This window comes from Crinia signifera, chromosome 6 (assembly GCF_055691185.1).
Source record: "Crinia signifera chromosome 6, ASM5569118v1, whole genome shotgun sequence".
NCBI lineage: Eukaryota > Metazoa > Chordata > Amphibia > Anura > Myobatrachidae > Crinia > Crinia signifera.
The window spans coordinates 248,784,575-248,797,671 of NC_139222.1; the positions used below are offsets into that span (position 1 = coordinate 248,784,575).

General features: G+C 47.8%; 2 protein-coding genes across 2 annotated transcripts in view; one reads left to right on the forward strand and one right to left on the reverse strand.

Annotated features, from left to right (window-relative positions):
- Window positions 1-13,097, reverse strand: part of NEURL1 (neuralized E3 ubiquitin protein ligase 1) — a 398,530-nt gene that overhangs the window by 331,740 nt on the left and 53,693 nt on the right. The gene's annotated exons all lie outside the window — the stretch shown is intronic.
- Window positions 5,979-11,586, forward strand: CALHM3 (calcium homeostasis modulator 3). The gene is made up of 3 exons (XM_083145613.1): window positions 5,979-6,265; window positions 9,116-9,371; window positions 11,048-11,586. Exons 1-3 carry the CDS (start codon window positions 5,979-5,981, stop codon window positions 11,477-11,479), a joined length of 975 nt encoding a protein of 324 aa, XP_083001739.1. The 3' UTR covers window positions 11,480-11,586.

The following is a 13,097-nucleotide window of genomic DNA, read 5'->3' on the forward strand; positions in this document are numbered from 1 at the left end:
TCACTTATGTACTTAAAAAAGTTTTGCTTCCTTTATCTACTGACTGAGCCATTTTCTCCTCAGCTTGTGCCTTGGCACGCCTGATCACTTTCTTAGCCTCCTTGCATCTGGCAAGATACACTTCTTTGTTGTTATTATTTTGAGTCTGCTTGTATGTCCTAAAGGCCATCTTTTTTGCTTTTACACTAGTTGATACCTCTTTTGTAAACCAAACTGGCTTCCTTTTCCTGGTGTTTTTCTTAACCCTTTTGATACAAAGGTCTGTTGCCTCTAGTATTGCACTTTTTAATTTTTTCCACCTCTCTTGCACTCCTTTCAAGTTCCTCCAATCCGCTAATGAATCGCTTAAACATCTCCCCATTTTTGCAGTCAGCCTTCCTAAAATCCAACACCTTAGTTTTTGTGTGGCTGGAGTTGGATCCTGCCTTAATACTAAACCCAGAGGCGTAACTATAGCACCGCAGCCCCCGCGGCCGCGGGGGGGCTGTGCATGTGTGGGCGCTGGGGGGTTGTGGTGCTATAGTTAGCCCCCTCCCGTCCGCCCATCTGCCGCCCGCCAATCCGCCGCCCGCAGCCTTACCTGTCTTGCTAGTCCCGTTCCCTGCTCCCTTACTGGCTTCATTCTTCTGCTAGTGAGACGGACCACAATAAAATGTCCGCCCCATATAGCAGACAGTTCTCTGAAACTGTCTGCTGTATGGGGGCGGACATTTTGTATGGGGGCGGACACTAGCAGAAGAATGAAGCCAGCAAGGGAGCCGGGACGGGACCAGCAAGACAGGTAAGGCTGCGGGCGGGGGGTGCGGCGGGGGGCGCCCCCCATTAATGGCGGGGGCGCCCAATTCATAGTTACGCCACTGACTAAACCATACTGCTTGATGATCAATGAAACCTAGGATTCTCACCCACATATATGTCTGATATCCTGTCACCATTTGTGAGTAATAAATCTTATATTGAGTCTTTGCGAGTAGGCTCCCTCACCAATTGCTTGAGAGATGCTCCCTGTAGGGAATTTAGAAAATTGCAACTTGTAGTTGATCTTGCAAAAGACTCCTCCCAATTCACATCAGGTAGATTTAAGTCTCCCATGATTATAACCTCTCATTTTAAAGCCATATTAGTGACATCAAGCAATAGGCTCCTATCAAAATCCTGCCCCTGGCCTGGTGGCCTATAGATGACCCCAGTGTGAAAAGTGTCCTTTTATGGAAGCATCTTTTGTATCTTCCAGTAGAAGTTGGGAATAATGGGGCAGATGTATTAAGCCTGGCGAAGAGATAAACTGGAGATAAAGTGGAAGGAGATAACACACCAGCCAATCAACTCCCAACTGTCATATTTCAAACACAGCCGATTGGCTGGTGCGTAATCTCCTTCCACTTTATCTCCAGATTATCTCTTCGCCAGGCTTAATACATCTGCCCCACTGTGCCTTATCACATCTTATGCACTTTAGTGTACTCGGATTTCTTCATTTAATTCAACCTGTTTAGTACATTTTCACTTTTTGGATATATTTGCTGCAGGGTCATTAGATTAGATTGTAGCAAATTAGACATATTTGCATGTGGTCTTTGTTATATCAACATCTGACTCTTTATTTAATTTAATTTTTTTTTACTACGCACAGGGGAAATCGACTAAGATGTGTATTCTATTTCACATAGGATGTTGCTATGGGAAACCAATCAGATACTATCTATTAACTTCTAGAAGGTACTAAATAAATAAGTAGATTCTGATTGGTTACCCATAGCAACATCCATTGTGAAATAGAACTCCCATCTTATTATATTTCCCCACAGTGAATATTTCTTAATTTTGTGGCACATATACCATAGGTGTGTGAGTTATTTTGTTTCTGTGCAGGGTAAATACTGGCGGCGTTATTAGATTTCAGCATTGAACAGGGATCTCGGCAGAACGTGCCCACAAGCAGTCGGGCACGTTCAGCCGAGAACGGGCGGGAATTGTCGAGCTCCCGGCCGCAGCTCGAAGATTTCCGGCCACTACTCACGGCCCCACCCCCTTCTCAGCGCTCGGCAGGCGGGACATTGAATCCTGCCTGCCAAATTAGTGCAGGTAGGAGCAGATAAGGGACTAGGCCTTCACTTTGATGGGCTTTTAGGTTAACAAGTGCAGTACCTTCATTTTCTGTCTGTATTCTCTTGTTTCAGACAGCTGTTTATAGCAATGATTACAAGAGCATTGGCGGCACCATTCTTGTGGATCCTCGTGTGTTTGCTAGATGGGAAGCTATTTGTTTGTGCATTCAGTGAGACGGTGGATCCAGAGCAGTTTGGGGGCTTTGCTGACTACCCTGAGTATGACACGGCTCTCCTACTGGCTAAAGTGCCCTGCAAGAACTTCGAGATACTCCACACATCCTCCACCAGGAAAGCAATCGCCAGGTTCCTTAAATTTTTATCACAGGTAAGGGTTCAGTGAGAGGGGGAAGTTACTTACACCTTCAACATAAAACTCAAACAAATTAATATTTGACAAAAGCATTCCACACAAATGTTACTGTTAAGCCCAGTACACACTAGACAAGTTTTTAAAATATATTGCTCAGAAGGGGACTTCTAAACTTCTAATGCTCAATGTCGTTAATGATGTGCGCGCCCCCAAACAGGTTCAAAATTTAGCCAGGGCCACTGGGAAATTTGGACATAACCACCCCCAGATATTTCAGTGTTGTATTGTAGTGTAGCACATGCACTAAAAGTAGAATCTGATTGGTTGCTGTGGGCAACATTACATCTTCAATAGAACTCCCATCTTCATGAATTTACCCCTATGAGTCCCATGGGCATGTGTCTGTATGTCAGGTGGCCAAGCAGTGTTCCGGGAGGCTGTGTGGCCAGACCAGCCCATCAGGCAATCAACCCAGATGGACAGTCGTGCCCTGAGTGCCAACAGGGCACGACTTTGATCACATTACTACTGAGATAATATAAATGTGGTATGCGGTAATTTGGTCTTCAGATATAGTCGCATAGAATGATATGCAGTATTCCTATGTTATGTGTGTGATTGCAACTGTATTTGTATACCAAATTATGTTACACAGTTTGGCTGGGAAACACTGCAGCATCATTTTTTTTTATGGAGATACAGTTATATACAGAATACAGGCATGATGCATATCATTTTAATCAACAGATGCTGTTTGTGCACCTGATTTACATAAAGCATAATGTATTTGATGTGAAAAAGTGCAAAAATGGCATGTACAGTAAGTGAGCTATTTGACAGATGAAAGTACAGTATATCTTGTCTTTTTAAGGCAAATTTTTTTTTTAAATGTTTATTTGTTACAAACGTGTTCCAAAGTTGTACTTGTGAGTGAATTTAAACATTGCTGAATACAATCCATGCAAAAAAAGCAGCTCTATTTCTATCCGATATTATTATAGAGCTGTTGTAGGTTGCATTCCGGTTGATCCAAAAAATCAGCCCCTCCTGCTCTAAAATTACCATCTGAAGTCAGGTCTTACTTATATTCAAAGGGGGTTATTCAATCCCCCATCGCTATTTCCAACTGGGTAAATAGCGGCGGGTGCCTATTCAATGTTGTCTTTCCCGATAGCAATGAAGACGCATCTCGGCAAAACGAGCCCGACTTTTAAAAAAAACGTTGTGTTCATTTTGCCGAGAACGGCCATGGATTGTCAAGTTCATGGCCGTTTCTTATATCCACGCCCCCTTTTTCGGTGCCTGGCGGGCGGGACATTGAATCCCGCCTGCCGATTATCAGTCAAGAAGGCCGACAGTCGTGACCCAGGATTGAAAATTCCCCAGAGCGTTAAAGACGCACGGCACTCTCTCCTCATGTACTTTTTCCCGACTGATAAAATTGCCTGCCATCACATTCCAGCCATAAGTGGAATTGGCAAATGGATGTATATATTTTATTATATTCATTCTAATATTCCCAGTGCAGTATAATTATGAGTGTGAGCTTGATTATTATGTCATCTTACCTTCTCTTTTTCAGGGCATTGGTTATATATCATTGCTGACGTTTATCGTGCTTGGTGCTCTCACACGGATTGTGACCCCTTTTTTCAACAGGGTTGCAACACTGCAACTCCTCTACTGGAGCCGGTACTCTGACGTGGAGGAGAAATGTTTTGAGGCTATGTGCAAAGAGTATAATTGGAAACTTGCTGAGAGGGCTGTAAAGGGCTACTTTGAAAGAAGAAGAGGGGACAGAAATGGGGAAATACATGGAGATAGAGGAGATGTCATCAATACTGAAGTGGAGACACTGATGTACGTGGACAAGTGGTACAAATGTCGCCCACCGATATCTGGCACAGATTTTCCAGACTATGAGCATTGATTTTATATAAAGACTCAAAAGCTTCTCTGTTATTTACTATTGTGTAAGACAAAATGTGAATTATGGTGTGTACACACGGTCGACATGCTGCCGTGCGATGCGAGTCCCGATGCGATCTGATGGCATCGGGACTCGCATCGCACGGCAGCATGTCGAGAGCAGAGGACAGTACCTGTCACCAGGGTGCCGGGATGTCAGCGTGCTGCGACACCCGGGGTTGCGGCACATCAAACAGCTTCCCCCCCGCCGTGCAGACATCAGGCCACACCCCCCGCCCTCCTCTATATGCGGACTTCTTCCGGGTCATCAGCCCTGCAGCGAAGCCCCAGGAGAAGCCCCTCTCCCTCTGGCCGCCGGAGCTATAGTGAGTATTCAGGCACAAAGACTATATAGTGCAGATCTGCACTATATAGTCTTGGCTGCCCTCACTATGTCGCTGCCGATTTGCGCTCACTCGGGAGCGCGCATCGGCAGCGCATCGGGCTCGTAAGCCCTGAAAAGTACACAATCGGTATACGATATGGCTTCCGATGTGCACTATATCGTCAACATCGGAAGCCATATCGCACCCGTGTGTACACACCTTAAGATTTAACAATGTTTGGAAAACAAACCATTGAAAAGAAAACGAGATCAAAGACAAAGCTGTTTTTTACTTTGTTACGCCATGTTGGGTGCCTTCGCTTCCATGGCCACCACCAGATTGACTGGACACCAGACTATAAGGGGCAGTAATGTTTTATGAATATGAAGGCACTTTTCAGAAGTTGTGCCCAGCCCCATTCAGTGCATAAAACTCAGGGCCTTATTCAGACATATTTGCTAGGCTACAAACACCCACCACGCCCCACAGATGCCTGCGCCCCGCTGCCGGCATCCCCTCACTAGCATAAGAGGGGATGTGTACAAGAACATATCAACTCGCATACGGCCAAAGGGTAGAGAAATAATTCAATGCCCCCCCCCCCCCTTGGAAATAAAAGCCGATCTGAACTGACTTTTATTTCCTCCGTAGATCGCCAAAACTGCACCGCGTCCCCTCACATGGCTTGCTAAGCGCGCCATGCTTCGGGCACGGTGCTATGCTACACTCAGCACACTATTTTATTCTACCGACACGCCCTAGTGGATGGTAGGGCATGAGATACCACCGGCACATGTCGGCTCAAAAACAGCGAAAAACCCCGTATCGACCTTTTGACTGTCGACCTAGACCATGTCGACCTAATGCTTGTATCGACCCAATGACATGTCGACCTAAAGCCATGTCGGCCTTGACCCATGTCGACCTATCCCCATGTTGACCTAATGGTGTCGACCTAACGATTGTCAACCAACTTGCTGTAGACCAAATGACCATATACCGATTGCTCTTAGCTTCTGATGCGCTTGTTTCAAAGAGAGAGCTGACAGTAATATATTCACTCAGTAAAACAAACATTTGACTAAGTCATTTACCTGCACATGCCGGGCACAGCTTACATCAGAGGCAGCGACAGAGAGCTCCCAAACCTCAGTTGCTGAACAGTCTGCCAGGGAAACATCTTCAAAGCAAGGCAAGAGAGCAGTCAATTGTCTTTCACAAGGATTTTACTTTATAACCTGTATACAATAAGCAGTCAGCACCATGGATAAGTTTAAGATGATTTTTCAGTACTTCCAGTCAAACTCGGAGTCGGTGATGAATGGGATTTGTGCACTTTTAGCCCTTGCAAGTGTTAAAATCTACAGTTCATTAGATTTCAACTGCCCGTGCCTTCCCAGATATAACATGATATATGGCATGGGGATAATGTTTGTGCCTCCGATTGCTCTGTTCCTCTGTGGTCTCATTGTTAACAGGCAATCGGTCATAATGATAGACGAATGGCAGAGACCCACCGGCAGAAGAAAGAAAAACCTGGCAATTGTACGGTACGTTCCTCTATCTATCTATCTATCTATCTATCTATCTATCTATCTATCTATCTATCTATCTATCTATCTATCTATGGTATGGGTAAAAACCGGACCAGGACAAAACCCCCGGACCGCCGGACCGGACATCAAACTCTGCATTTTGGAGCTTGTAGTCTCCGGTCCGGGGAGTGTCCTGTCCAGGGGGGGGGGGGGGGGTATGCCTGTGACACCTGTCACCAGGTAGAAGAGGAGGGGTAGAATAAAGTCTCCTTGTATGGTCCGGGCATGTAGCAAAAACCGGATGGTCTGGACTATCTATCTATCTATCTATCTATCTGTCTGTCTGTCTGTCTGTCTATCTACTTATCTATCAATTGATCTAACATCTTTTGAATTGCAGTCCTGCTTTCTGCTGGACAGGGGACAATTGGGAGGAGGGGGGGGGGGCGCCTAACCTATTCAGTGTATGCGTCATTAGGTCGACAGTGTCTAAGTCGACAGTCAAAAGGTCAACACATTAAAAAAAGGTCGACATGGAGAAAGCATTATGCATTATGTTGGAAAAAGGTCACCATGGACACATATAAACATGAAAATGGCATGTTGCCCTTTTCGTATCAAATTTTGTTTGTGTCAACCATTTGGCCATGTCGACGTAATGCATGCCGACCCTTTTCTTGTGTCAACCTTTAACTATCGAGCTAGACACTGCCAACCTAATAACGGAGACCCTATTCAACCTAACCCGGGTGAGAGAGAATATAAATACAGTAAATTGTCTAATAAGCGTTATCAGACCTGTGTGGCTACATTTAGGGCCTGATTCTTGTTTGATTAGTCCATGGCGTATTCGCACCGGGGAACAATGTTTTGGCTCTGAACATATTCGCATATTCAGATCAGCTGTGCGGACGCCTTCCAAGACTTGCCTCCGAGGCGTTCACACAGGGGGGGATGTGATGTAGTCAGGGCCGACGCCACCACTAGACAGCTCTAGGCATTTGCCTAGGGCGCCGGCACCTGGAGGGCGGCAGTTCGCCCTCACCCCCAGCATGGAGGGTTAGCGAACTGTGGTACCTGTGAAAAAACTTGCGTCCCCGGCGTCCCTGCAGTGCTGGTGCGTGCAGGGGTGTCCGTGCCGCCGGGGGAACCTGCGGCGCTGTTATTGTGTATAAGCTGGCCGCGGCCGGTGGGGTCCCTACAGTGAATAGAAAATAAGTAGCGCTATGCGCGCGGCGGCGCGGGAAGCGCTAGTTATTTTCTATTCACTGTAGGGACCCCGCCGGCCGCGGCCAGCTTATACACAATAACAGCGCCGCACGTTCCCCTGGCAGCACGGACACCCCTGCACGCACCAGCACTCAGCAGGGATGCTGGGGACGCAAGTTTTTTTACACAGGTTCCACCCCCCCCCCCCGGCACCGGGGCGCCCCCACCCCGACTCGCCTGGGGCGCTCCGGTGCCTTGCACCGGCCCTGGATATAGTCGGGCAGGGGGATGTCGCATGGGGATGCCAGCGTATCCTGGGCGTGCCCACAAAAACTGGGTGCGCCCAGGAAAATGCTGGGCATCCTCATGCGAACACAGATGGGATCGTTCTCGGACCGGATGCCACAAATATAGATCAGTCAAGACAGACTTACATTTGCGAACATGGGAAAAATCATTTGATGGTCGGTAACTGGATTATTATGCTAAACATCCAATTGCAGTGTGGAGGGGATGTTTGCACGGCAGCGGGGCGAGCATTTGCTCGCCTGGTGGGTGGCATTAGATCTCCTGCTAAGCAGCGGATTTGCACTGCTTAGCGAGTCATCCAGAATCGGGCCCTTCGTTTATTTATTCTATGTTTGGTGATGTGAATGATGGAAATGATGAGAAAGACTTTATACAGATTATAGATGTTCAGTTTCAGAAATTGCTCATGTCAAGAACAGGAACAGTGAGTGATGCAGAGACACAGATATAGGCCCCTGGTCTGATTTACACGCTCCCCTGCATGTACTCGCATGTACATAGTCATTTATGCGCATGTGCAGCCGCTGTGTGCGAGCGGCCACGGTGAATAGATTATTCGCTGTGCGCTTGTACACAACAGTGCAGGCGGGGGTGTGGGGCGGCGGGCCAGGGGATGCGCCCATGTGAATGCCCAGAGTTTCATTGGCATTCCCATGAAATCACTGGGCATTCTCATGGTGTTACCTCGATGACACGGGTGCGGGGGGTAGGCAGCAGACATTAGCGGATTTCAGCTGCCCGCCCGCTTCCCGCACACGGTGCCCGCAGATCTGAGACACCACGGAGGTGTCTCAGATCCGAGAGTGACCATCAAATTATTTTGTCCCTGCACACAAGGCAGCGAATGGATGTTTATGCATTCGCAGACCTGCGGAGATTGCGGTGTGCGAAGGGGGGGGCGGCCCTGCAGGCGGAGGGCGGTGTTATATCCACACGCAACGCTACGAAATTTGCAACATTGCGTGTAGACCAGCATAAGGTCCATAGTCCACGATTGCCGATTTTCAGGCTGCACTCTCTGGGAGAAGACAGCCAGCTTGGGGAAGCAGGACGGGGCCAGCAGAATTGACGTAATAGGGGCGGGGGTGAGGGTGGGGCTTACTGGATAATGCTGTGCGCAATATTACATGCATTATACAGGGTGGGGGGCACAATGACTCAATTCAGCATGAATTACGTCAACTGGTCCACATTCTGATGTGGGTTGCAGGAGACTTCTAGAATTGAAGGAGACTTGCCCGCCTTCTGGGGGTGGGTGGTGGACACGATCGGGACCATACTGCCCATTCCGGGAGGGTAGGCAAGTATAGTATGATATAGTAATTTATTTTGTTCTACTACTGGCAGGTATATGTGCACCTCAGTGTTCACACGTGCTATGGTTGCCCCGGTGGTCTGGATTCTGACTACGCTCCTGGATGGGGATTGTTTTGTCTGTGCATTTAGTGGCAACGTAGACCCAGACAAATTCCCAGGTTTCGCAAACAACACTTCTCCGGACATGCAATTCCTGCTATACAAGGTACCTTGCAAGGAGGACGTCATGATCAGGAACAATACCTCAAGGAAAGCCGTATCCAGATACCTGAAATGCTGGTCACAGGTGAGCCCCGCATCCATATCCCTTGTGCTGTAAGAGCTGGGTATCTGAAACATGCTGCACAATCTGATTCAGAGATGGACGCAGAACACACTGCTGCTGCTGCTGCTTCTGTGGACACAGCAAGTTATGCTGCAGCTGCAGCATTGGTTCCCAAATTTGTTTCTAATGGCACCCTAATCGTATCCAGAGTATCCATGGTAAATCAAATGACAGTACCTACTGTAGCTGTGCCCAGGCATGGATGTACTTATAGGCTGGACTGTTAGGGTACCTTTGAGGACTGAGTTTGCGAACTCCTGCACTAGTACTTACCAAGAGTGTTTGGTCTGCCAAAATGTAAACCTTGAATTTCCCATTGACTTCAAGTCTCACTGTACTGTATATTATACAGTATGTTTGTGTATTACGGTACATTAGCGAATAGTAAAAAATGCAACTATAGTTGATATTAGCCTGATGATGTCATATTAGGACATCAGCTGCAACATGTGCATTCTGGATATTCTAAATATCATGGGGCAGTGTATAATCGCGTAACCAGAAACTTTGATCCCTCCTGGCAAAATAGTGTCTGGTGCCCGCCCCCCGTATATTAATTAGGATTTTTTTTTACCTACAGTTCAATGCTTGTTGCCAGGAGATTCATGCTCATTGCCAGGGGTTTCATGTTCGTTGCCAGGGGATTCATGCCCATTGCCAGGGGATTCATGCCTATTGCCAGGGGATTCATGCTCATTGCCAGGGGATTCATGCTCATGGACAGGGGTTTCACGCTCGTTGCCTGGGGTTTCATGATCATTGCCAGTGGTTGTATGCTTTTTACCAGTGTTTCATGCTCGTTGCTGGGGGTTTCATGCTCGTTGCCTGGGGAAACATGCTTGCAGGCGCACCAGCATAGGACCTCTAGCATCAGTTTCCCCCAAGGGGAGAGAGGGCCAGATGTACTAAGTTTAAAAAGTGATATAATAGAGAGTGATAAAACACCAGCCAATCAGCATTTTTCAAACACAGTCTGTTACATATCAGGAAGGAGCGATTGGCTGGTGGTTTATCACTCTCCATTTTATCACTTTTCAAGGCTAATGCTGGGTACACACCAGCACGATGCTGCTTGTGAGCGGGTCGTCACAGGAATGTACGACCTGCTCACGAGCTGAAGGAGCCGCCGACCAGCACAGAAAAGGCACCTGATGTGATCGTGATCTGATCAGGACCTGCACCCACTACAATGGTCGTTTCTCAGATCCTACCTGCTGCAGGTAGGATCTCAGAAAAGACCTAATGACCAGCGGGGCCAACGCATCGGATCGGGATCGCATCAAAACGGCAGCGAAATAGCCCAAAACTTGGCCAATTTACATTTACATAATCTAATTGTCTCGTTTTGGGCCAAATCGTCCTGGTGTGTACCCCACATTAGTGCATCTTGTCCTTAAGGAGAGCAGCAGTTCAGGGTCTTGGAGATGCTGTCATCTATAAGTGCCAGCAGAGGTAAGCCCAGAGGCAATATTCCGGTTGCAGCCAGCGCTGTGAATGAATTTCTATCTGCTGTGACCCCTGTGTTCAGTGACCCATACTGGACCCGGCAATGCCGTATAAGAGGGGTATAACTAAAATGACATCTACTGTATATTCTATTCCTGCTCACACTGTTTCATATTTTGCTTTGCTTCCAGGCATTAGGATGGAGCATCCTGCTGTGTCTTATCATCCTGGCGTTTCTTGCCCGCTCCCTCAAGCCTTGCTTTGACCAGACAGCTTTCCTGCAGACCCGCTACTGGAGCAACTACATTGACATTGAGCAGAAGATCTTTGATGAGACTTGTTGTGAGCACGCACGGGACTTTGCCCACAAATGCATCCTCCATTTCTTCCAGAGCATGCAAAATGAGATGAAGGTGGCCCGCCTTACCAAGAAGACAGAGGAGGACGAAGAAGATCATTTGCATGGGATAACAGATCAGGAGCATGTTAACGAACTGTTAAAATCTTGGTACCAAAGCAAACCCCCGCTTTCAGTCAATCACCCAACCCAGCGGCAACATGTTAAAGGAAAAAACAATGTCTGCAGCTGTGAAAATCATAGCGACAGACAAACAGATGTGTGAATACAATTGCTGCAGACACCTTGTATATATAGTCGCACCCCTCAGCTATTGGCCTATGCCATTTTGCCTAGATCTTTTAAGGCTTTATAATATTACCTTAGCAGCTCAAACACATTTCATGTCTCCTTTTGACAGTCATTCTGTTTAAAAGCCATGTAGCTAATATATTTTCCAATGCAGCAACTATATTGTCATTCTTCAACACACTTGACTTAATATTGATGTATCTATAATGGATGCAGGTCCATTTGTCAAATGGGGCCCGCACCGCTATAGCAGTTTCTATAATGGGTGCAGTGTGCTCCTTGCAAACAGCCCCTGGGTCCAGGGGGGCCCACACAGCACCCATATATTATAGTTACCCCTCCGGCGTCTGGGCCCTGCATACACAAATCACTCAATAAATGTCTGCCGTGGCCATTTCTGAGTGATTTGTGCATGCACTGGATATGTCTCCTGGAACAAGGCGTGGTCACCATGTTCCTGGAGACTTGTGCATGCACTGTAGACTGGCAAAATGCTACTCGTCGTCAGAGAGGAGGGGACCCACAGCGGAGGCTGTACGCGGTTCCTCTCCTCTCTTAAAATGCCCCTGCTCAGTGCACAGCTTGCACCCAGGGCCGGATTAAGGGGGGTGGGCATAGGGGGTCAGTACCCCTGTGCCCGCCTCTAGCTAGGGGCCCCCTGTGGTCGGCATGTCTTTTTTTTTTTTTACTTTTTTTTAGCTAAAGGTTTTGTGCATGGCAGTGGGGTAGTGCTGCAGCTTCACCTATCTGCCAATGCGACATTGATTAATGGTGCTGAGCATCGGGATCCAAGGCAAACTGACTGCACAAGTGTGCAGTGCATTACTGGGAGTTGACTAATGACCTTATTCCGATCCATTCGGTCCTCTATGCGTTCGTACGGAGGACCAATGCTGAGGTGTGTTTCTTCACATGTGCAGATGCAGGGTGCGTGCACCCATGGTGAACTTTCGGGGCTGGGGCGGAGAACGGTGGGGGGCACCGTTTAACCCCATTAGCATATGGGAACGCCTAGTGTTTTATGGGCGTTCCCATGAGAATGCTGGTCGTTCTCAAGCTAATGAGGCTGTGACAGACATGTGGGGGGTGGGCAGCTGACCTCATCGGATGTCAGCTACCCGCCTTGTCCTCGCACAGGGTGCCCGCAGTTCAGAGTCACTATATAGGTGCCTCTGAACTGCGAGCGCTGGAGAAATAATTTATTAGGCGATTTCTCCCCATCTGCGAATGGATGATTATGTAAATCATCCATTCACAGCTGTGCGTGAGGTCCTGCGTGTGAGGGGCGTGGTCGGCAGTGCAGGCAGCGGGCGGTGTCTGATGGACTCGCAAGGCTGAAAAATTCGCAACCTTGTGAGTCAATCAGAATAAGGTCCTAAGTCCCATGACACTTTGCACAAGAGGGCAGAGGCTGAGAGGTTTGTGGTGAGCTCTGCCTGGTGGAGCTCATCACATGCTTCTCAGGCCCATGGAGGACAGCAGCAGCAGCCTCACCATGGGAGGGTTTTTAATCAGAGGCAGCGCTGACCCTGTGAGGTCTCCTACAGTCCTACAGAGTAAGGTACAGAGGGACAAACAGAGGCTTTTCCTGT